General features: G+C 39.5%; 1 protein-coding gene across 1 annotated transcript in view; it reads left to right on the top strand.

The window, feature by feature from the left end:
• Nucleotides 1-22,596, top strand: part of COL25A1 (collagen type XXV alpha 1 chain) — a 431,307-nt gene extending 408,711 nt beyond the window's left edge. Inside the window, exons 33-38 of the mRNA XM_030564569.1 lie at nt 1,735-1,788; nt 5,646-5,672; nt 6,450-6,503; nt 12,347-12,424; nt 14,821-14,859; nt 17,234-22,596. Coding sequence (XP_030420429.1) covers nt 1,735-1,788; nt 5,646-5,672; nt 6,450-6,503; nt 12,347-12,424; nt 14,821-14,859; nt 17,234-17,269 — 288 coding nt within the window. The 3' untranslated portion in view covers nt 17,270-22,596. The remainder of the gene's footprint in view (nt 1-1,734; nt 1,789-5,645; nt 5,673-6,449; nt 6,504-12,346; nt 12,425-14,820; nt 14,860-17,233) is intronic.
• The last annotated feature ends 1,526 nt before the right edge of the window (nt 22,597-24,122 follow it).

Below are 24,122 nucleotides of genomic sequence, written 5' to 3'. Positions count from 1 at the left end.
GCTGTTTTACAAGGGTATCTAGTCTCACTGCCTGGTCAGAAACAGTTGGGAGATCAACAGAATCAGGAAAGACCTTAATCAGACACTTAGTCTCATCCAGACTGAGGCTCATATAAGGAGCTATAATCTTCATCAAAAATGAGAAGTATCTGAACTTTTCATATGTCAGTCCCCCTAATTCATCCCTTGTTGATAGGATTATTAAACAAGAGATTCTTTCAGCTTTTCTTTTTCTGGAGCCTCCTTGCTGTTATTGTCCAAGCAATATAATTTACACTTAAGTGGTACATTCTCAGAGAAGTGCACAGGGATTTATCCATGACTCCCAAAGAAAACACACATCTAAATATCCAGTCTGTGCTTTTAAAATGTACCCTTTCTATCAATAATGGATAATTAATAATCTAGATTTTTAGAGTACATTTCACCAAGAGGCAGACAGTTCATCCACCACTGAACTGTGGCAACGTCTGGGATGGAACATGGTGTTTTTCCATGCCAGGAACATTACACAAAAACTTTGTATTAAGAAAAAGAAGATACCATGCAACACTCCAGGGGGAACCTAGTCAAACAAGCAGCCTTGAAAACCATATGTGACCAGGACCTCTCTTTTTTATCGCATGTAAAACACAACACCTCCAGCAGTGCAGTCCCACCAAAAGGCTATGGTGGAGTGTTGGTTCAGTGTTTAGTGAGAGGGAAGAATACCATGGAAAGCAAACCTTTCATTATTTACTGCAGCAGGCTTGATGTTTCTTGGAGTCTCCCATCTTGTTGCTTACCAGGCATATCTGTGTTTAGCATACACGATTTAACAAGATCACCACCAGAGGTCCTGCAGCAGCCAGGGGTCAGCTAATTTGAAACGTGTGTTGTTGTTTTTTCCTGTCAGTCACTTTGAAAAACACTAAACTCAGTACTGATTCCAACCTTACGTTTGTATTCTAGAGATTTCATTTCATTCTGGAAATGTTTCCTCTCTATTGGCTTGTAACAAGTTATGTGCATAGTTGCTCCAATAGCACCCGTCTTTGGAAACTCTTTATTCTTCCACTGACTTCAGTGTGGAGTGGTTTCAGACTCTCAGTGAAAATCACTTCTATTTGTCTCACCGCGGGTTAGAATTTTTATTTAATATATCTGAGCAGCTAAATATATGGCTCTACATATGGTATGGTCTTCACGATATTACTGTTAATACTGTTGCCTGTTACACACAAGCCCTGGTTGACAGTAATTTTGTGGTTCATCATAGCAAATCTCAGCTGTTCGGCCAGAGCGGGATACAAAGTGCTGAGCACCCACAGCTTTCGTTACAGTATTGGGCTCCTCCTGAAGGCCCAGTGCTCCAGCTGTTACGAGCTCATAGCACTGGCTGGAAGTTAATAACACGGGATGTTTAGCAACTACATTCATTTTTGGTACTAAACAAACTACACAAAATAGTATTAATACATGATAATGTTTACCTTTATCACAGTTGTCATTTATCATACTGTACTGGCTTATCTTGAGTTGCCCAGAAAGAGATACAATCAGTGTGTCTGAACATAGGAATATACAGCCCTGTCGTTTTCATTTAACTGTTTACTGAAAATCATATTTGCAGACATTATCCAGCCAAAGGATTAGAGATAAATAGGCTTCCACTTTTGAGAAAGAGGGATTATTTTAACATAAAGAGACTATTTTGTGATTAAACCAGATGTGTGTTTTTAATCTTTTTTCTAGGGTGAAAAGGGAACTGTTGGTGACCCTGGACCCAGAGGACCATATGGTTTGCCTGTAAGTTGCATGGAACTTGTACCCATTGCAACTTTCACCACTCCTTGATTAAACTTCGCTGTGTTTTTATAACCATTTTCCATCTAGCAATGTAATTAGTTGAGAGTGGTGAGGGCAGATGATAATCCCTGACAATGCAAAGTCACTGCTCTTGAAGCAGGCCCATATCACAAACTTACACTGATTCCTACACATACACACAACTATGCAAATGTAATGGAGTGGAGCTAACAAACCAACAAGAATGAGGAAGTCTAGAGTTAAAGTGCCCCTTATTCTGCAACTCCTGCCATTTTGATTATGTAGAGTCGATTCATGTTACTAGATGCCTTGAGCCCACCAAAATAGACTGGCAAAGAGCTCAGGACAGAGTGTAGCCATGGAAGATTTTTCTGATTTTCTTAATGTCTTATTCAGATTTCTTTGATGCAACAATATTTTGTTTGTGTTATTTGCGTGTGGAAGATTTTGGTTTGCTTTGACTTTTTTTTGCATTTCTGTGTGTCCGGGATGGGAGAACTTTAAAAGGTTCATACTTTGGGTTTGGTTTGGATAAATATGCAGAAGTTCAGATGATTACCTAAAGCTTATCCAAACCGCTCAAGTTTGCAAATTTGGCCTAGAAGTCTCACTGACTTTCTGATACTATTTTGGCACTTGTTTCCTGGTCAGGAACCAGAAGTGATAAAAGTTTTAGCTGAATATAACAGAGCAGGCAACTTCAAGGCAGGGTTGGGCTGGGGAAGGGATCCTTTTTTCTATAAGTTAGTTAACTAGTTTACCCATCCCTAACATATGGAGACCAGGGCTTCAGCTAATGTAAATCAGCATCGCTCCACTGAAGTCAATTGAGCAACCCCATTTTACCCCAGCTGAGGATCTAGCTCAGTGGGTGTGCACATGTATGTCTACTGTGTGCACTGACACAACAGCTGTGATGTGTTACAAACACAGATCTGTTCCAGCTTTAGTAAGATCACAGTGGTTCCAACACAACTATATTGGGTCATTATTTACAAAAGCAGAGTTTTATACATCTCCTCTCCAGTTTCATTTGTTTGGATTGGATTTTCTCAAGCTGGAGTAGGGAGTTGTAATTTACCTTGCGCTAGAGAGTCTCCCAGTATGAGAGCAGGTGGTGTTGTTGCTGCCGTATTCCTTTGACAGTCTGCCACATTAGGGCTGTTTTATTTTCATCTGGAAGTTCCATAGGAGCCCTTGTGAGAAGTTGCTGAGGGAATGTGCTAAGACAGTGCACCTAGGGTGACCAGATGTCCCGATTTTATTGGGACAGTCCCGATTTTTGGGTCTTTTTCTTATATAGGCTCCTATTGCCCCCCGCCCCCTGTCCTGATTTTTCACACTTGCTGTCTGCTCACCCTAAGTGCACCCCCTGGTCATGCCCCTTTCCCAGCTACCATTGCCCCTTTGAGAGGTGAGTTGGATTCTGATAGTTTCCTCAACACCAGCGAGGGTTAACTACCTTTTACCAACACAGTCTCTCCACTGGGAGTGAACTTTCTCCCTCTGGGGCTGTGAGCAGGCCAGGTAAACTTGGGCCAAATCTGACCCATATTTATGTTTACAAAAGATGAAGGAACACAGAGTATGAAACCAGCAATCAGGTGCATCCCAGGCCCACAGTATTTAGTCCAGCAAAACTCCCAAGACACAGGGCCAGATTCTCCACTGACTTGCCCATTGTGTAGTGATTCACACCTGTGCAAAGTGAATACAAACCAGGATTCTCTACTCATTTGCAGCTGTGCTGGCATTTAACACTCACTTTATACCAGCATAAAAGATACATAAAGTGCAAGATAGTGGAGAATAAGGCCCCAAAAGTGTAAGTGTTGCAGAATTGGGCCACCAGACTAGATAATTTTAAAATGTCTACCCTCCCTTTTTTTTACATCCACAGTTTGCAGATACAATTAGTGTCACTTGGATGTCTAATAGCACCCGCACATCAGGTATTAGACATCAAAGTGACATCTCACACAGTTGTGTGCACCCACAAAACTGCAGACACAAAAAGGGATGCCAGGATGGGGCTGATCTAAAAGTTAGACCTATCACGTATTCTTTTTCTGGGTATGGTAATCACAGGGCTACATCTTACTCAGAGCTCAACTGCCTCCAGCCCTCTGTAGAAGCCTCCCCATCACCAGGCTTTGTGCAGGGCCCAGACATGATCAGACTTCTTGAGCACAGAGATCACAAGGTGTCTGCAAGGCCAGCACTCATAGCAGCATTATCTTTCCCAAAAAGAGAGTGAGGGGCTGCGGGTCTGTCTTCTCAGCCCAGGAAGTCTGGTCCAGGCCCTTTTCTCTGGTTTTTAGGTTTATTTCTTCCACATAAAACTAGTATAGCACATATATCAATTATCCCTTCCTCCTAACCCGGATCTTCTCCAGGAACCTATCTATTTCTGCTCTATAAATCACTTGCCTGACAGTCATACGTTACTCTAGGGCCTCCCACAGGAATCAACCTACTTCCTATAAACAAAACAGAGAGGCCTTGTGGCACCTTAGAGACTAACAAATGTATTTGGGCATAAGTTTTTGTGGACTAGAACCCACTTAATCAGATATTCTAGCCCACAAAAGCTTGTGCACAAATAAATGTGTTAGTCTCTAAGGTGCCACAAGGACTCCTCGTTTTTGTTTTTGGTTTGGTTTGGTTTTTTTTGCTGATACAGACTAACACGGCTACCACTGAAACATACTTCCTATAGTTCTCCCACCATGACCAAGAGGCTACCTGCCAGAGCTTCCCTATTCCTGGGAGCTGTCTACCCCCAACTGAACCACTTGCTGGCATTTATAATTACCTGATCCCTAGCTGATCAGTCTCAGCTGGAAGATAGCTGGTCCATCACAGGTGAGGCTGGGCCCAATTCCCCTTAAAGAGCCAGCCACTCCGTGACAGAACCTAAACCCATTTTCCCTGTGTATCACCTAGCACAGCTGTCCCTGCTAGAGGGAAGATAACAGAGCAGCTTTATTTTGCATGTACTCCCTACAGTTCTGAGGCTTTGTTGTCTGAGCCAGATTTCCCAGTGCTGTTTTGTCTGAGCCTTGGAGAAATTAAATAATTTATTTACATTGAAAAGGAAGTGTATAAAACCATGCTTTTCGGATCAATGACCCAGCAGTGCAATCAGTGTGGCTGCCCTACTGAAAGTGGAACAGATCACTAGTAGACTTTGTGTCAGGGTGAAGCTTATCTCTGAATCTATGCATGCGGTGGGTCTTATCCGCTGAGGAGCTGAGCACCCTCAACTCCCATTGAAGTCAATGCACCTAATCCTTCTCTGACAAGTCAATGGCAAAACTTCCATAGACTTCACCTGGAGCAGGAAAAGGCCGATGAGTAGTGCGGACTTTCAGCTCCATCTGTGTACTAAACCTCTCTGTGAAATGCTGGATGAATATTAGTTTGCAATGAATGCTTATTTGCTGGCCACTTACATAAGTAAAAATCTTCACCTTTTCCTGCCCTTTTTGTGAATTGAAACTGGTGAGATGCTAGTGATTGCAATTTTAACTTACTCCTGGAGCTTGTGCAATAAGCTTCAATCTACAGCAAAATTTTACAGTCAAGTTATCAGTTCCTGGAAACCGGGGGAATGTTAAACACTGACAGAAAGGCCCTTCACTACTGGCAATGCTATTTGTGTAACCCTAGAAATGTGTGTTGCTGCTGTACAAAAAGAATACTATTGCTCTCCTGTAGGCAGAAGGCAGGTGCTTGCATATCAAGACAGCCTTCATAGCTATGATTAGCAGAGAAGACATCACATAGTCATGAGGCTTAGGGATGCTAACATAGTTTATATGGTTCTTTGGCAGGGCAAAGATGGCGAGCCTGGCCTTGATGTAAGTAATATTTATGACCAGTTTACTCATCATGGTAGGTAAATGATTCCTTCACTGGATGCAGCATATTTATTTCCCATTTTCTGTGCATGCTGAACATGCAGAGAACATACTAAACATTATATTGCTGTTGTTTGCATATGATAAAGAGAGGTGCGAGGGACAGACTGAACAATGGTATTTTGAGAAAGTACAGCCCAACCCTGAAAAGCCCACAAGGCACAGTGCTTACTACCCAAAGGAGTCCCATTGACCTGCGTGGGACTAATCACAGTAGTAACCACTACACCTGGTAAGAAGAGTTTGCAGGATCAGACTCTAACTAGTGCCCCTCACTAGGAGCAGAACAAGGAGCCACCAACATTTGGTTAAGTAACTTCATCCCTGTTTAAAAAAAAAAAATCCCTCACTCTACACATGATACATTTTTCACAATTTAGGATTTCTTATGGCATACAGGTGAGAGCCTGTTGTGAACCCATTCCCACCTTCCCCACTCCTATCCCATTCCCACCTTCTCTACTGTCGAAGGCCCCAAATTGCAGCAGTCCCCTTCAGAGCCCAGTAATGTCATTTAGTCTGTACAACAGTAGAAGTCACTTGAATCACATTTTACTTCCATTGCTGGAAAACCATCTTGCTGAATATGAGCCATGTTTCTGACACATAGCATGCAGCGCAGTATTCTTTTTCTGTATAAGTTTTCCAGCAGTATTTTAAAACCTAACCTGCATTGATAGAGAAGCCAATAGATATCTTTGTTCATTTTTTTTATAGGGTTTCCCTGGTCCTCGAGGAGAAAAGGGTGATCTAGGCGAAAAGGGAGAAAAGGTGACCTCAGTGCTGTTATCTGTTGTTTGATTCCTCAGCCCAGTCCATTTTGCTGTCCCAACCCTATCATTTGTCCATTAAACCTGATCTTTCTTTTTACTGTGTGCCAAAAGGCAGGTCACATGTATTTGTTAGACAAACTCATTGGTCAGAAGGAGAACCAAAAGCTCCATGCAGAACCAGTAATACACTTGCCAAGATAGGAGAGGAAGAGTTTGTCCACTCTCACCCTAAGAGGACGCTCTTTTTCTGTAACCCACGCCATGCCTGATGAAAGTCCTTGTCAGTCTGTGAGTCTCAATGCACATGTCATTGGGGTAGTAATTTTTTTGTGTGAGAGATGCTGGCTCAGGTCCTCAGTTGGTATAAATCAGTGTAGCTCCAGTGGGTCTAGACAGATTGATACCAACTGCGGATCTGGTTCCTTATAAAGTGTGCTAGGGATTGTTTACAAAAATTTACAAACTTTACAGTTAAGAGAATTATCTTAATTATTTGCATTAGGTTACTTTTATGGATTAAAGCTCTTCCCTATAGTTTTTGTAAGCCAAACAATGCAATATTTCTCTAGTGTATGAGAACCATAAACAGAAATTAATTAGCCTCATTTCACAACCCAAGCTGAGTGATACGCAAATAATAAACACAGTGAAAAGCAATTCATATTTGAGGGCCAGAATGTTACTCTCCCTGCGGCCACAGGGAGAGTTTGCAAAGAGACTTCTTTTGTGCTGCTCACACAGGGGCTTACAACAAGTGCAGTCTTTCTATGACCACAGGAGTAGAGGGGCTGCTCCTTCAATGAGGGCCTGCAAGAAGGTATGACTTTGGCCCTGTATCAGCCTACAAAGCAAGCCACTTGTGCTGGAGAGCACAGTACATCATCCTAAAGGAAGACATTGCAAATGACAGCAAAGAATCTTAGCTTGAGTTTTTAAATGGCTTCACTTTAACTATACCCATACCACTTTTGTGTTCACGTTCCATGGACATTCATGTGATTAAGTTTCACTGGCATGAATGTTCACAGAAAGTGAACCTCAGAGACACATGAGCAAGTATTGGCAGACACAGAACTATAAATATTACATGCATGATGAGTATTCGCACCAGAAGTGCCTGTGTATCTTATGAGTCAGGGCACAGAAACAATACTGTTATGGCAACAAGTGCTAATATCATGCCTGTTGTGAGTCATTGAGGTATAAGCATTCAGGAGGATTAAACTCTCCATATAGAAAGGGATCTGTACAGTACTGCACCCAGACATTTCTTGAGAGGATTGTGTAGGTTAAAGTGTTCTTCTTTCTAATGGAATTTTTTTAGTGTACCTTTGTGTTGTAGAGTAGCAGCAGGGATGGCCAGACCACCTTGAGTAACCATGTGATCCTAGATAAGGGATTTCCCAGAAAGCCCAGGGGTTGAGGTAGGAAGGGGAAACAATATATTAAGCAATGACATTCCAAGAGAGAGAGAGGCCCAAGACAGATGCTTCTTGGTTGAAAGGCAGTGGTGTCTAAGCTGAGTTTTTTTGCAGTTTTTGACTACTTGTGTTCAAGGAAATAGGAGGTGTATACATCTTGGAAATAAATTGTACTAGAAAATATCTTAGCTGTACAACACTGATTTCTGCTCCTAGTCAGAAAGGGACCCTCCTGGCCTCAAGATCTGCTATTGCTTGGCAAGGGGAAACAATATCCTGTGACTTATCTGCCCAGCCGCCCCTGATTAGCACAGTGTTTGGAGCAAACAGCCAAAACTTGGAGAGAAATGTTCATGCATAATCGATTAATAGAGTTAAAGCAATTTAATTCCCCTCCCAAAAAAATAATGTTTTTGGAAAATGGATGTGAGGAAATTGCAATCTGCCTGTTATTGTTCCAAGATCAGAACAAAGAGGCTAATTTTATCCAATACATTTTTCAGTAAGGGCTAAGTTACACTGATAAATCATTCATTGTAACTTATTTTCTCAGCTGTAATAGGGTAAGAAAAAAAAAGTCATACAGCTGAGGCCAGGTCCTTAGCTTGTGTAAATTAGCATAGCTGCACTGATTTCAATTCAGCTATGTGCCAATTTACCATGATTTTTTCACTTTAAGTATTGCTGAATGATATTGACTGCTAGGCTGATGTCACAGAGGTTCAAATTATTAAATTTCTACACCAAAAATCTGAGGTTCATGTACACTGCAGAAATTTGTAGCATAAACAACATGACATTTTTTAGTGACCAATGACATCTCCTCTTTCACCTGTGTGATCCTTTCAAATAATGTTGGGCAGCACATAAATCCCTTGGTTCTGGATTAAATCGTAGACTGGTGAGCCCCTGCAGGAGAAATTACTAGCTCTGCTACAGTGAAAGAGAGTCAGTGTTTGCATCATAATTTCTGCATAACTTGGCTGTAAAAACATAATTGTTCAAAGCTGTAAATTGACATACAAGTTTATATTCCAGGAGGACTTTTTGAGAAATAGGTTTTTAAAAGTGGTTTGATTGGTTTGTTGTTGGTTTGATTGGGTTTTTTTGTTGTTTTAAATTGAATCCTCAAAAGTCTGCACTTAAATAATGTGCTATTTTGAGTCATTAAAATGGATTTTAAAAACCTCACTAAATACAGATGCGAGTAGTTTACCTTTTCTTTTTTAAACCCATCTTTTTCAAAGGTATTACATTAACAGTTAAAAAAAGGACAAAGATTAATTTTTCTGAACCCAGGTTAAGGCTCGATCTCACAAAGTGCTTAGCACCCTTCCTCCTACCCCCCTAATATCAATTGGAGTGAAGTCCAGAACCTCACCGGACTGCACTCTAAGGGCCTAATGCTCCCTCCTGGGTGCTGAGGGGAATCTGTGCCAAGGAGAGGGAGGAGCCTGTGTCCTTTCCCTAATCACATAGCAATCCCTCCATAGGTTTTGGGCTGCACAGGTCTGAAGAGAACAGGAGGGAGAGTAGGCTAGGGGAGACAGGTAAAATTCTGTTGATTCTCCATCTTTAATCACATGGGGAACACACAGCACAAGTTATAACAGCCTTAATCTATTGTCATTTGTGCTGCTCTTCTCTCCCCCAGGTGCTGATCCTCCCATTGGGGAAAGAGCCCAGAGTCAGGACATATAGAGGGATCCCTTGAAGCATGGTTGCTGCAGGAGCTGTGCTCCCCAGCATCCATCAGTGCTTGACAGCAGTAGTGATGCATGGGGCATTCACACAGATGCTCCTGGACTTCTGGGGATCCCTTGAAATCTGCCTGAAACTCAGGGAAATGGGTAGTGGCAAGTTAAGGGACCAGCAACTATCCCACCCACCACCACCATTTTTCCCACCCTCACCCAGTTCACTGAAGAATTAATAGGAGGCTCAGTGAGTTAAAACTGACAGTGCCTGGTTTACATTTAAAATGTAGGTTGACGTAGCTACTGTGCTCAGGTGTGTGAAAAATCCACACTCACCAAGCACAAGGGATTCTGATCTAACCCTTTGTAGACACAGCGAGGTTGATGGAAGAATGCTTTTTGGCACACAGGAAAGATAGATGAGGAATTCTGTTCACATGGTACCATAAATACAGTATATCTGTCTGTGGAAAATTCTTGTTTATATTTGAATGGTACAGTATACTGTAGTATTTCATGTATTTTATGTGTTTTTCCCTTTTGTAAATGAATTACAGTAAGACAGTTTCTTTCTTAAATTAATCAAGTTTTTGTAAACTTTCTAAGTGGATTTAATCTTTGTGTTGATGTGAAACTGGTTGAAAGTCCATTTACTGTACTGCATCCTAAACATGTCTGCCTTTCCAGAGGTGCATTCTTTCCTTCTCCTTTTGCAACCTTCATTCCTTACAATTCCCTCTTTTTTACCTTTTTCCTTACAAATTGAATCCTATCCACAGCCACAATCTTGAAAACCCTCCCTTGGTTGTTCCCCAGTGTCGTACTAATCTTCTTTCTACCATTTTCCTATTTCTTTGTAATATACCTGGTGTACCCCCCCTTTCTTATTGTCCTACTCCATTTTTGTTTTTTTAATAGAAGCAGTTTTGGTTTTATTAAACTGCAAGTGAGCCTGAAATTCATTTACCATTGTGATCAACTGGTGTGAAATCAATTATAAAATTGACTCTCCAAATATCACATACTGCTTGAGGGGAGTCACCCTTTCAGGGTAGGCCTGTTGGGAAAAAGAAGATTCTTTTTCTGTGTCTCATTTCTATGGATTATCAAAAGCTGTGAAATTTGCTGTCCACCCCTCTTTCAGAAATCTTAATCATTTGCTATTTTAAAAAGCAACTCAGTGCAAACTCAGTCACCTGCTTAAAGGAGTGAATAATGATAAACCAATGAAATTTTACCTGCAGTGGAGCAAGATTTGGAAATCATTTGTTTCTAATTACAGAAAGATAGGGATCACTGGAAAATTTTATAGCACCTCAACATCAAGCCGTTTGGATCTTCTGAGTCATTTGGCAGGGTTTGAAATGAAGGGCCAAATTCTCTTCTGAGTGGTATCCGTGCCATTCCCTTGATTTCAGTGGGTTTGCATGGGGGTAACTGAGGGCAGAATTTGGCCCAGACTCTACTGGGACTGATGCATGCAAGGTTCATACAGTAAAGGACATGTTGGGACATAGTCATCCCTGCTGTGACTCCACTGAATCACACCGGGAATCAGTTGTTCCCACTGTTTTCTGCCAGTGGGGGAGTGGGAGGGGAAATGAGATTGATCTGTTTAGTTGTTCCAAAGTCACCTCTGACTAGAAATTCCTCTTCCTATGTTGCTCCCAAAGAAAGGGACACATTCCACTTGCCATTTTTGTCCTTGCCCACAGTTTGAATCAGGACATCAGCCTATAATTTCAAACCCTACTTTTGCATCTGAGGAAGTGGGTATTCACCCACGAAAGCTCATGCTCCAAAACGTCTGTTAGTCTATAAGGTGCCACAGGATTCTTTGCTGCTTTTACAAACCCTACTTTAGGATTCAAATAATTCATAATACTGGCATTAATACAAAAGCTCAATAATACCAACTGATGCAGTTCTTGCTTATGATCATATTATTTATTTTTCCACATAATGCACCATCCAAACCAGAACACAGTGGTAAGTGTCCTTTCAGCCCTCCACTGGCAAAAAAAACATCTTTGAAACCAATCTCTTTCATTTATATTTTTTTACCCAAAAGAATGAAACATTTGTTTTATCCAAACCATTGTGTCCACAGGGGGAAAAGGGAAAGAAAGGCAAAAAGGGGCCTAAAGGGGAGAAAGGAGAACAGGGTGCCCCTGGATTAGATGCACCTTGCCCATTGGTATGTCTCACTCATGTATTGGAAATCGCTCCTCCTGCTGTAGTTTATAACGAGATAAAGCGAGAGGAGAGGAACAAGTCACAGCTATAGTGTAACCTGGTATCATTCAAAGGGTTTCCCCTCCTAGTCTGCAAATTCCAGCATGACTATTTTTTGTCCTCTTAATTTGGTTTAAATTACTAGTTTGGAGATCTTAAAAATGAATGTCACTTATGGAATATTTTTCATGGAATGCGCTGCATAGACATTCTGCCAACTTGTACTTACCTGTCAGTGTTCCCTACGGATTGGAAACCTGTTGTGCTAAGTATTTCTTTCTTGATTGGAGGGCCATTTAAACACTAAGGTCTTAGACATGATACTGCACCTGAGTCATTTCCACAGGGGTTTTAATCACTGCTGCTGTAAGCTTGCTCCTCTTGGTCTCTCTCTCTTTTTTTTTCTTTTTTTTTTTTTGGTTCCAGCTGAATCAAATACCAAAGACATTTCTTTGTCAGTAACATTGCAAGTTAATCTTTACAAACAGGGATTCCGTGGAATTAAGGGGGAAAAAGGGGAGCCAGGCCAGCCAGGCCTGGATGGGCTGGATGCCCCTTGCCAATTGGTACAGTATTTCTCTTTCCTACCAACCCTGCATGTGATTCCTTTGTATATAGTCAGTCATTCTCAGTGTAAAGTGGTGTTTTTCTGAGCGGACTTTACGTTATCCACCTAATACATGCATGTGCATGAACAAATCAGCTGCTTCAGCAATCATAACCGTATTGAGAAGACACATTCTGTCAACACCTGGAACCTAACACCCAGCATTTTGCTCCCACATCACATGGTAGTTTGAGTGTGCTTTTCCAACATAATTTTTCCCTCGGCACTGTTTGTTTTTTTCCCCCAACAAATGCCATTTGCTTTACTCACTAAGAATGAAATACACCTCTTTTTGTAGAGCCACCACAAGGGCCATATGTTATTTAAGTCCCACAGCATAAGTGGTGTGGGGACCTCATACTGACCCTCTGCATAGGAGTTAGTTTCACCCTAACCTGCACCTGAAATGATTCTGCACACTTGACTCCAGCTGAAATCAATGGGAGTTTTGAGTGCATCTTTTTTCAGGATTGAGCCAAGATTTTATTTATGCAGAGAATAAGATAAGTATCAGTCTGTCAAAGTTAAATCATAGAGCTTTGCAATAAGCGAAGATATGAGTAAGATCTGCAGGATGAGGCCCTATGAACAATGTTTTTGGGATTGGGCCCATAGATCAGAATAGTAGTTAAATTTGAAACACAAAACTTAACTTGAGCTTTGTAAGAAGATAATGGTCTGCAGCCCAAACCCTCACTGTCTTCGTTATTTAATGTTTTCAATTTAATGGTCTTTCCTTTGGAACTTACTTCCCTGCAATACATACAATACTCCCCCACTCTGTGTTAGCATGAATTCAAGTTCCCCCCTATACTAAAATTCTACTTGTTGACCCTCTCCCTTGTACCAATCTGGCAACACAGATTTTTTTTTTAAAGCTAAGTACGTTTTATTTTTTCCAATTAAAATTGAACAGTACATACACATTTCCAAAAGACTCAAGATATAGGTGTTCTTAATTGTTGGCAGTTAAATTTGGTCTGCATGTTCTGATATTGTTTGTTAGCTAAGCACGATTATCTAAAGGTGAATGTTAAAATTAAGTAGGTTTTTATATCAAGTACAAAGTTTCTAATCTAAATTGTCAGTGGAATTTTAATCTGAAGTATATAGTCTTATATTTTGTTTGCTTCTGATTAATGATAACCATATCTCATATTTTGTTGGGGGGGTAATCAAGCATGCCTTCATAATTAAAAAATGTGTTTGTCTTTGTAGTATCATTTATATCTGGAGAACCCTTACACCATTGCTGTGAGAAATGTTCTTCTGTTGGTGGGATAGATAGACAGTTATCAGAATAAGCTTTTAAACAGTGCTGTTTCGTGTTCTAGAAAGCAGGTAGTTTTTGCCAGAAAAATAAATAAATAAATAAATAAATAAATAAAGCCACCCCACACACAACACACAAACACTATTTCTCAGAATTGTTAGCAGATAAGAAATCCAAGTATAAAGTAATATTGCCTTTAACCTAATAAATGTTTGGGGCTTGATTCTCCTCTCATTTATAGTTCAGTTCTGTGAGGTGCTGAATTCCCTCAACTCACATTACAGGATCGGTCCTCCACACCAGTGTAAATCAGGAATATCTTCATTATAACCTGTGTATTTAAGATCAGACTCTGTCCCATGCGCTAAATTGGGGACACAGGTTTTAAGCAAGAACAGAATACAGTGCTGAGAGTATATCTAAGTGCTTATAACTAGCACAGTCCGAGTTACAAATAGCTTGGCAGCCATATGTTATCCATGCTACAAAATAGTCAGCTTCTACCTTAATGCCCTGCTCTCATGGCAACTTTCCCCACTGATTTCAATATGAGTAGGTTCAGTCCTTTAGTTTTCATTGTATAAAGGTAAGAATTATGGTATGAAAATATTCCCATAGGCAGTTTGGATATAAATAGTCTATCAATGGGTTAACTTTGTACCAGGACCACAAAAACAGTAAGCGATACACTATTGCTGATCTGTGGCTAAATGTCCATGGCTTATGAATAATAGATACACTTTAGATTAACATATAGTCTACTGGCAATGAATCCAGCTCAACTGATTTGACCCCTGATAATGTTACTATGACAGCAAAAATATAGCAGTTATGATTTAAAGTTCTTACCATGATTAGGCACACTGTAGTTTGGGATTTGAATTTTTTGGAGGGGCAGGATTCTATGTATTTACAATGTGAGCACACTAAGCCTATATTGGATGTTGGAATTTTCCTCATCTTAAGTGACGAAATTATTAGTTAGGAAGTGGGAGTTATTCTATAGCTAAGAAGGCATGGTTGTTTCATCAGATATACTGTCAGGCTCATCTATGCACTTTTTATCTTTCTCCTTGGAACAGGGGCCGGATGGATTACCAATGCCTGGCTGCTGGCAAAAGGTAAGACATGCCAAATTATTTCTACACAGAGACACCATCCCTTTTCTTTGGCATAAGAGAACCCCTTTAACCTCACACACTCTGATTTCAATAAGAATAGTTTACAGAGTTTGGAATACACAGCAGTCCAAGTTATAACCTCTTCTCAAATATTATTTGCATGATGAATTTGTAATATGTAGGGGTTATAACAGCAACTGACTTATGCAGTATTTGAAAACAATTGGCACCTGAGTTGCTGGGAAGTCAAAGACCATCATTCTTCTTCACAGGGAGAGCTACATCTCCTTCAGCCCCTGCACAGGAGCTGGGGGATAGTATCAGACTTGCCCATCAGTGGTGTGGCAGAGTCTTACCAAAATGTTCATACTGACCTATCAAGCTTTGAGTCTTCTGGGTTATCCAAAGGGACAATGCATCTTGCTTCCTGTTTGCCTCTTTCCCAACCCCCAAAGTCTGCTGTTGCATTTTATTACTGCTTGCTGCTGCTTTTCAGCATTGCTAAGTAATAACATTGTTACTTTGGTAAAGATTTCTGCTATTGGATGGGTAGAACTCGGACAATGCTAGATTTAAAAGCCTCAGCATTCAGAGCAAATGTATCAGTGAACAGATATTAATTCCTCTCTGAATACTGATGCATAAAATCACTTGAAAGAATAAACCATGTGTGAAATCCAGGCTGGGTATGGAAAAACTCTCATTGACTTCAGGGGAGCTAGGATTTCACCCCACGCATTTTTCAAAAGCTGATTCTGGATAGTTATGGTCACATAGTAGAGTCTGGCTAATAACGAAAATAACTGAATATTTTATTTGAAAGACACTAGCTAGCAGGTGGAGCTGTGGGTCAGGAGGTGAGTGTAGCCCTCCTGCCAGGAAGTAGGTATGTTGCCAGTAGTAGGTGTGCTGACTGGCAACAAATTACAGGTATAAAGTTATCCAGCTAAGAGGAGCCGTACACACCACACGCTGGGCAGCAGCATACTGTGGCAGCTTGCACTGATTTGTCCTGCCTTATAGAGTGGAACATCATATATCGTCAACAGTGAGCTGCTCTACCCTTTCCCAACCTCAAACCAGCTACTGCAGGGCAGGGTTATCCCTATGTGCCAAGCCTAAACAATGTATGGGTTAGACTGAAAATAAAAATTCTGCTTCTAAGCTGGGAAAACATGTGCGGCAGTGTAGCTGGATTTGTAGAGAAAGTCAGTACACCTGCAGTTTCCCTTTAATTAGTGCCATCCTTGACAATTTAGAGGCACCCTTTCAACTGTGGCTGTCAAAACAGGCAACGCAATTCAGGGGCTGCTGTAGTACTTGAAGCTCTTTGTTACTCATATCTGAAGATGACCAGATCTAAAACTGATGGTGGCGTTTACGTAGCTACCCAGCTTGTTGCTAGAGGTAAACAGGAGTCACTATTTGCTTCCCAGGATAATAAGCATTGTTTTTCTTCTCAAAAGAGGTCAGTATCTGCCTATAATTCTTTAGGTAACTGACAACTGAAGTATGTATGCACATTAAATCAGTGATTCTTAGGTTCCCAGAAAGTTATTCAGAGGCACTGGTTAGAAAGTTAGATATTTGTGACCACATCGCTGAACAGTAGTTTAAAAAAAACCATAAGTATTATAGGCATTTTGGAAGCACATTTGTGGCTAAGAGAATAAAAGATGTTTGGGGTTCTGCCCTATCTTTATATACTTGGAATAGAAGTTTGGCTACTAGATTACTAACCTGGCCAATTTATCTCTTTTTGTCTCTTTGCAGTGATGAATCTAACCTTAGAAGCATGAAGTTGTGTATAATGCTCCATCTTTTTGTATTTATAGTTGAAAACAGAAATTTTATTTTACAAGTCTGAGATATGTTTACATGTAGCTGCTTCTACTTGTTTGCAGTAGTCCATGTGTACATTTTCTTCACTTACATCTGCAGTTAGGCAATATATATAACCACAGGAGAAATCTGCAAAAATAAAGATTAGTCTCTCTATAGAGATATCTATACAGAGATAAATCATGGAGATTTAGTCTTTTCTGCAAGTTCTCTTATTTTTGGCTTGTGGACCTGCATGGACAATGATTTCCATGAACTAGTTTACATGAAATTGTGACCAAATATGAGCTAAATGCTATGAAATGTACTGTACCAACTACCATTGGAATTTGCTGACTTTGCTTCCATGTTCATCTTAAACACTATCACTGATTCATGCCATCATCCCTGCTTGTACAGACTAAAAAAAAAAAAAAAAAAGCATGAATTGTGTGCCAAACCTGCTTGTTGTGTGATCACTCCACATGCTAAATGGCTGCTCACTGTGACCCTTGATCCAAACTTCTGAATTATTTCCTTTTGTTATCTCAAGGGAGTCACCCCGTGGCTTATTGCCAAAAAGAGATAAAGCAGAGGAGATTAGAAAAAGGTCTTGAATTTTTGGGGAACACAGTTCCAACTGCAGGTGGATGGCTTCCAGTTGTTTGGGTCATGTGACCCCTTCCCTTGGTCAAAAGGGGTCATGCCTGTTGATCAGCATCGTTTTTTCTTGCACTGCTCACTGTCACGAAGACCTTCAAGATAGATGGGTTTAGATGCCAAGTGCTGTCAACTGTTTAACCAAGAAGGAAAGAAGTTTGAAGGAGAAACAAGACTTCCTCTGTGGGCAGTTTGAAAAAGTTGCAAAGATGCCAAGTGGATCATTTGACTGCAGGCCCCATTTGAGATTAGAAGCTTCTCAGTCTGATTCAAGGATTGACACAATATATGCCCCACATATTGTGTTTTTGGATTGCTAAAGGAAAGCATTCTTGGCAGTGGGGAGTCTTAGAACACTCTCTATGGACTAATGAAACTGATGGGATCTGTATGTACTGTAGTGTGGGTTTTGGATTATCCAATTTAAATTACACAACTCTTGTATTTTATGGGGAAAAAATGAAACAAAATTAACCATAGCTTTCAAAACTTGCAGATTAATTTCAGTAGCCTCTGTCAGGTTTGTTGTGACAAATACTTAGGCTTTGAAGGAAGTACTTCGCATCATGTGTTCCTCTTGTTTCAGTATTATCTATTTTTAGAGTCTTTGAAGCCTTTAAATTGGAAAAAAGTTATTTCATTTTACTTTCACAAGGTGATTTATTCACGTGGTTCTTTTTCTACAATTGCAATGATTTTGCTGGACATGGTTACCCAAAGAATGTAGAAAAGGAGTGAACCCAAGTGATTATCGTGATATGGTAGTCACAATACACTCTGTAAGGTGTAATTATTTTTCCATTTCTGATCAAATGACTAGTACAAAAGAGAAGCAGAGACTGTTTTGTTTCGTTGCATTTTGATTTCTGGAAACATTGAATTGGTGCATACTTTGTAGTTTGAGCCTCCCTGAGAATTTGTTTGTTTTAGTTACAGTTTTGAGTCTTCATATGGTGCATTTGTGGTCAGATTAAGAGATTAATTTGTATGAAACAGTTTCTGTATTGGGTAGATGCAAATTCTTTTTAGATCTATTCAAATAATTGTGCGTATTGAGATGATCACCAATTTTTAATATACATTTGAGAGTTCATTTTATAGACAGACCAAAAACAGAGTTGCAGAAAAAGAGTATTTTTCCACCAGTGTGTAGGCACCCTGCCATTCCTGGAAATATGCATAATTTGCTTATCAGTGGGTTTGTAGATCATCTGGAAGTTGGGACCTATCATGATTTCACTCTCAAGTGGATAGTTACTACCACATTAGAATCTCAAGTCACTAGAACCCACACTGTAGGCATTTCTTTCATTCTGCATAATATTTTATTGCCATTTTAATATATCAAAACCATGTCAAGAAAATAGCTTTTCAAGGAGAGTTATTAATTTTTTTTTACTTCTATAGAGATGACTTCTTACATAAGTCTCCATCTTAGTTTCCTACAGAGAGCCTGCTTACGGGTGCAATTGTATTTTAAAAAGCCCAGTGATGCTTTGCTAGAAATGGATGTTTTACTCTACCTAAACAGTGCTCACCACCACCACCACCAGCTGGATCTTGCAGTGCTTGCACAGGCTTGTTACGTACTGTTGTAAGTCTGAGTGTTACAGTAATGACTTTAATGGAAGTTTCACCCATGAAGGGGATTACGGGATCAGGGCAAAACCAGCATTCCACCCTGCCACCTCCGAGTTTTATTCTGGTTTCTTGGGAAATAATTCAGGCTGTCCTCTGAACAGCAGAGAATCCTGCTGTCCATGTCCTAACATAACACATAATGGCTAAGTGCATTATCATCTTTCTGTGGCAGACCAATTTTTGGGAACCACCAGAAGCAAGTTATTGGACTAGATGGTCTATTGTCCAGTGCGGTATGGTAATTCCTATCTTCTAATGAGAAAATTTGCCCAGTTAGCTAAATTACCTATATACATTAAGATAAAAGGTAATAATAGTATGGAGTCATTTGGTTTTAGTGAAAAAATCAGGATACGCACATGTTCTCCCAAACATTCTATGTTTGCAGACTAAATGAGGAAGGTTACTATGGTGTTAGCATGCTGAATATGGTAGCAAAAACTTGGAATTGCCCATGAAAGCAAGTCATTTTTAGGAGTTAGCACCAAGCTAAAGCACTAGCAAATGTGTGCTGTCCCTTATCACCCCAATATATTTTTCAGTGCCTGATTTGACATCAACTTTCAAAATCCTATTTTGTAAACAAGAAAAGTATGACCCTTAGTTCCTATACTTTTGTTAAGGCTTACAGTCACTAGTGTGGAATATCACAGTACAAATGGTTCTGTTGATAGTACTTGATGAGTTAAACACAGGGCAAAATTCAGCTCTGGTGTAAGTGCGCGATAGTCACTAACACAATGACCCACGGGATACATACTGTATATATGTAAACTTAAAAACAAAAGTAAGTAATATAAATGCTTATTTTTGCTCACGCCGATAAGAATGATTCTGCTGTCCATTAATGGGTGTCTTGGGTTTTGGCTAATGTCAGGAAATGATCATTCCACTGAAATGACAGGGTCTCATTAGTAGACATGCAGTGTTATCAATATAACCGGTCAGATTAGAACAGTAATGTATACATATTAAGTGGTTTTGAAAAGGTGCCTACAGCATGCAAAGTAGGGGAGGGGAATCTAGAAAAGGTTGATATGTAGTACAGACAAAGTAGCTCAAGTTGAATATTTCATAATGAAAAGCACCCTCGGGAGACTTGCAACATATTTATTTAGTTTAAAGACAATTGGTTTTGGTGCTATTATATAATTTTTTTGTTTGGCATTGCAGCTTTGGTTTGAACCACCTGTTTTATTATTACATTTTAGTAGCATTCCTCATTTGCTTTGTTAAATTTTGTGATTATGCAGAAACAGTGGTTCATCTACCAACCTTTTCAGCTGTAAAAATGTGTAGAGGACATGAATTTACTTAAGTTCTGTATCCCTCGCTTTGTTTTGTGGTTATTTCTTGTTCCTTTTTTTAGGGTTTTCAGTATTTGTTTGGTATCAATCTTCTTATGTATCTTTAACTTAAGTGTATTGCTGTCACACTGAACAGTGGCCTTTTGTCTTCGTTTTCATAAGCTAGTTGAGGAGGGAGGAAGGAGAACTTTCTTACAGGATGCTTTGAAACCTCATTTTTACAAAGTAAAGCATGAAACATTCATTCTCAGTATTGATAAGTTATTTTTCTTTTAATATGTTTTTTTAATGTATTGGTGATTTTGATGTCACTGTCTGACAATCTGGTGAGGCACAATGACTCTGTGCATCCAGCTGTTTATATGTGTTTTCTCTGTATACCACAGAAGTATTCTTGAAAAGTTTGAAAGAGGTCAAATCAGCATGTCTGCATCCATAAAAAGAGGCATATGTGCTCTAATAGCTTAAAACGGGTTATCTTTAAGAGTCAGTGTCATGTACAGTGTGAAAAATTGAAGCTTTATAATATTGAATGCACACAAATTAGGTAACGTTGTGTATTTTTTGTCTGATGATGACACTGGGACATACTACAACCCTCCTCTGGCAGTCCTTAACTGCTTAACTGCTTAAGGGCGTCTAGTGGCTTGAGCTCTGGGCTGGAAGTCAGAGGAATTGGGGTTAAATCCTGACCCCATTGAAGAGAATGGGAGTTGTTCCGTTGACTTACGCCAGGGTTTCATCCCTGGATCCTGTTCTCAGCTGCGCCACTGCCATGCTGGGCAAATCACGTCACTGCGTGCTTCAGTTTCCCCACAAGTAAAATGGGGATCATGATACTTCTTACCTCCTTTGTAAAGTGTTTTGAGATCTACTAATTACAAGTGCTATAGAAGAGCTAAGCATTATTAATCTTGAGAGTATATCCATTGACTTCAGCGGAACTGTGGCTGCAGGAACGATCTCACTTTTCTGAAAGCGAATAAGGTCCTACAGGACATGCAGAAGTTGACATTTTCTTTCAAACTTTCTTATTTCCACTACTTGTCCATCATACATATGTATTTGTAAATCTGTGTCTTTACATTTTGCCTGAGGAGAACACTTTTGGTTTTCACAAAGGAGAGAAAATAGTCTCTCACAGAAGTGCTGATCTTTGCAAAGAGACACATCAGAAGCAAGCATGGAGTTTGGTGGTTATGGATACTGATTCATTTTTCCTGAGGCCATTCAAATAATAAGCCTATCATCTGATTGCTTTCCTTCATATGGCAACTTGTTTTTATGAATTAATGTTACAGTAATGTGAAAACAAAGATTCTCTCAAACCTTCTGTTATTGAAGTATTTTACATGGTGGTTGAATTCATTAAATGACATTGCAAACAAGTGTCTGCAACCTTCATATCTGATAGAATTCGAACATAGATTCCACTTTTTGGGGGGAGTAACATATTAAAAATAACCTTCTGAAGTGTTGTTTGTTTTGTAATTTTAAATATATCAAGTTAATGCTGCTTAGAAACAATTGTCTTTCTTTGGAGAGCGGGGGCCTTACCCAACCTGGGACCTTTAGTGTTTTATTTGTTTAACCAAGAAATTATATGAATTTCCCAGATACCATTGGTACTTGCACACTTCTCTGAAGTATTATTGAAGAGGTTGATTTGTAGAGGAAGAATGTTTTACATATTGTTAACATTTATGTGAATATTCTTATATTATTGTACATGTTTGGGAAAATATAATACCATACAGCCTAGTAACATTTTTTAAAGATGTATGTATCTGACTTTTTTCCTTTGCAAAATATTATATATTTTTATTTGTATTTTTTACTTTTTTCATCTATAAGTGCAGTTATTTTTGTATTGCAAATGGTCTCTTGTAAGTACAGTAGAGGAGATGAAAATGCAACAAAAAGTAATTTGGCAAGCGTTACACTGCTTTTGGGAAAACATTGGGTCAGTCTCATGTAATCAGTTCTGCTACAACTATTTGGAGTGTCTTATCACTGTAAATAATGGCACAAAACCTGTTTTGCCAAGTAGTGTAAATAATTGCAATGTCTAAATAATCCATTTTAATTTGTTATTTCCACTTTATTGTGGTCTCTGGTTCAAACAGCATGGTTTTGGTTTTGGTTTGAAAGTTTCTCCTTGGTTTTCAGTTTTTAATATTGTTTTGTTTTGAGTTTTGTACTTGGGTTTTTGGTCCTAGCTTGTGAGAAGTTGATCTTCGGAATTATTTTTACACTATTTATGACTTATTTTCATAATGTAAAAAGTGTGTAATTATTAAAATATTAATCCAACCATTGATGCTGAATTCCATAGTTATAAAGTTCTCAGTGTTGATGCAAAAATTTGTTCTAGCGTGTCTAGTGTGAAAAATGTATGTACTGTGTTGTGACTAATTGTAGCATGAAATACAGTGCCACTTCCTCCATCATACCAGCTCTGATTCCTCTTACATCAGTGTTTCTCAGCTGGGGGTTGTGACCCACAGGGAGCCATGAAGTGTTGAAAAATTTATTACAGTCTAAACCAAAAATCCTGTTCTCCCACACCTTTACTTTTCAAGATCAAATATTTCCTGTCACTCTCTCAAAACACAAATGAATTATATGGGTTTATCCTTAATTGTATTTTTTTAACTTTATCAGGGCAGTGATACTTAGACTAAGGCTTTCAAGCTGCAAGTGACTCTCTAATATGTCTCGTGCGGCTCTTTGCTGCACATCATATTAAAACACTGTGATTGAATATATAGTGCTATAGGAAATGAAACAATGAATTCACACGACTGTGGCTCTTTTGGGTAATGTTGATCGCTAATTTGGCTCCTGAAACTCTGAGTTCTGAGTATCACTGATTTAGGGGGTTGCAAAAATTTGGCTTCAAATAAAGGGTTGCCAACCTGAAAAGATTACGAAATAGTCTTACATTAAGCTGTTTATGATGCACCATAAGCAGGAGAGAGAGAGAGATGAGGTCTGTGGTGGAACAGCTGCAGTTTTGTTAAATGGATATTGTAGTTAGAGTAGCAGCAATCACAATAGTTAAGGCTGCAAAACGGTTTCTGGTCTAGAACTCTGTTCTTGGACAGACTGAGCTTTGTAACACACGCTCTTGGAGGGTTTGGGACTTTGAGATTTTCCATGCTTCTCCTCTTCCTAAAGGAAAACTTTTGGTTGTGAAAAGTTTTTAGCAAAAACATTTCAACCCTTTGAGAGAGAGGCGACTGAAAAAAATACATTTCCATTAATAACATTTTGGATCCTGTTTTGAACAGCCCTGCAACTGGAATGATTGTTTGAAAGTTGCAGTTTGCATGGAAAATAGTCCTCAGTGAGAGACAGTGTCTTGTTCTGGCAGCAGTTGGTTTGATTTGACTGAATTATGAACATTCAAAAATTGCACCATGCAGAACAGAGTGTTGCTGAGTTGGTTAAGTGTACACCGAAGGAACAAAGCACTGTATGTGTGTAGGAAACTACTCAAAGTGGCTGAGACAACTTTCCAGATGTTTTTGGAAAACCCAAGATCCAATTAAAGGACCCCGTCTCTTTTTGCTTTCCTCACCAGAAGCCCTGCATGGCTCAGGGGAATTAATACAGGACTGAGTGGTGAGGTCATGACTTCTATTTTCACTTCTTTGAGAACAGAGATTTAGAGTTTACAATCTAATTGAGTGACACCACTTATTCCTATAGGGAATAAAAAAAAATGCTGCTCCATTTCACAGATAAGGGTAATTCACACATGGAGGTTAAGTGACTTGCCCATTGTTACACAGGAGGTGTGAGGCAGATCTGAGCCCAGAACTCTGATCC

Source organism: Gopherus evgoodei, chromosome 5 (genome assembly GCF_007399415.2).
Source record: "Gopherus evgoodei ecotype Sinaloan lineage chromosome 5, rGopEvg1_v1.p, whole genome shotgun sequence".
In the NCBI taxonomy this organism is placed as follows: domain Eukaryota; kingdom Metazoa; phylum Chordata; order Testudines; family Testudinidae; genus Gopherus; species Gopherus evgoodei.
Note: the sequence above shows the minus strand (reverse complement) of the source record. Positions and strands in the feature narration are given on the sequence as shown.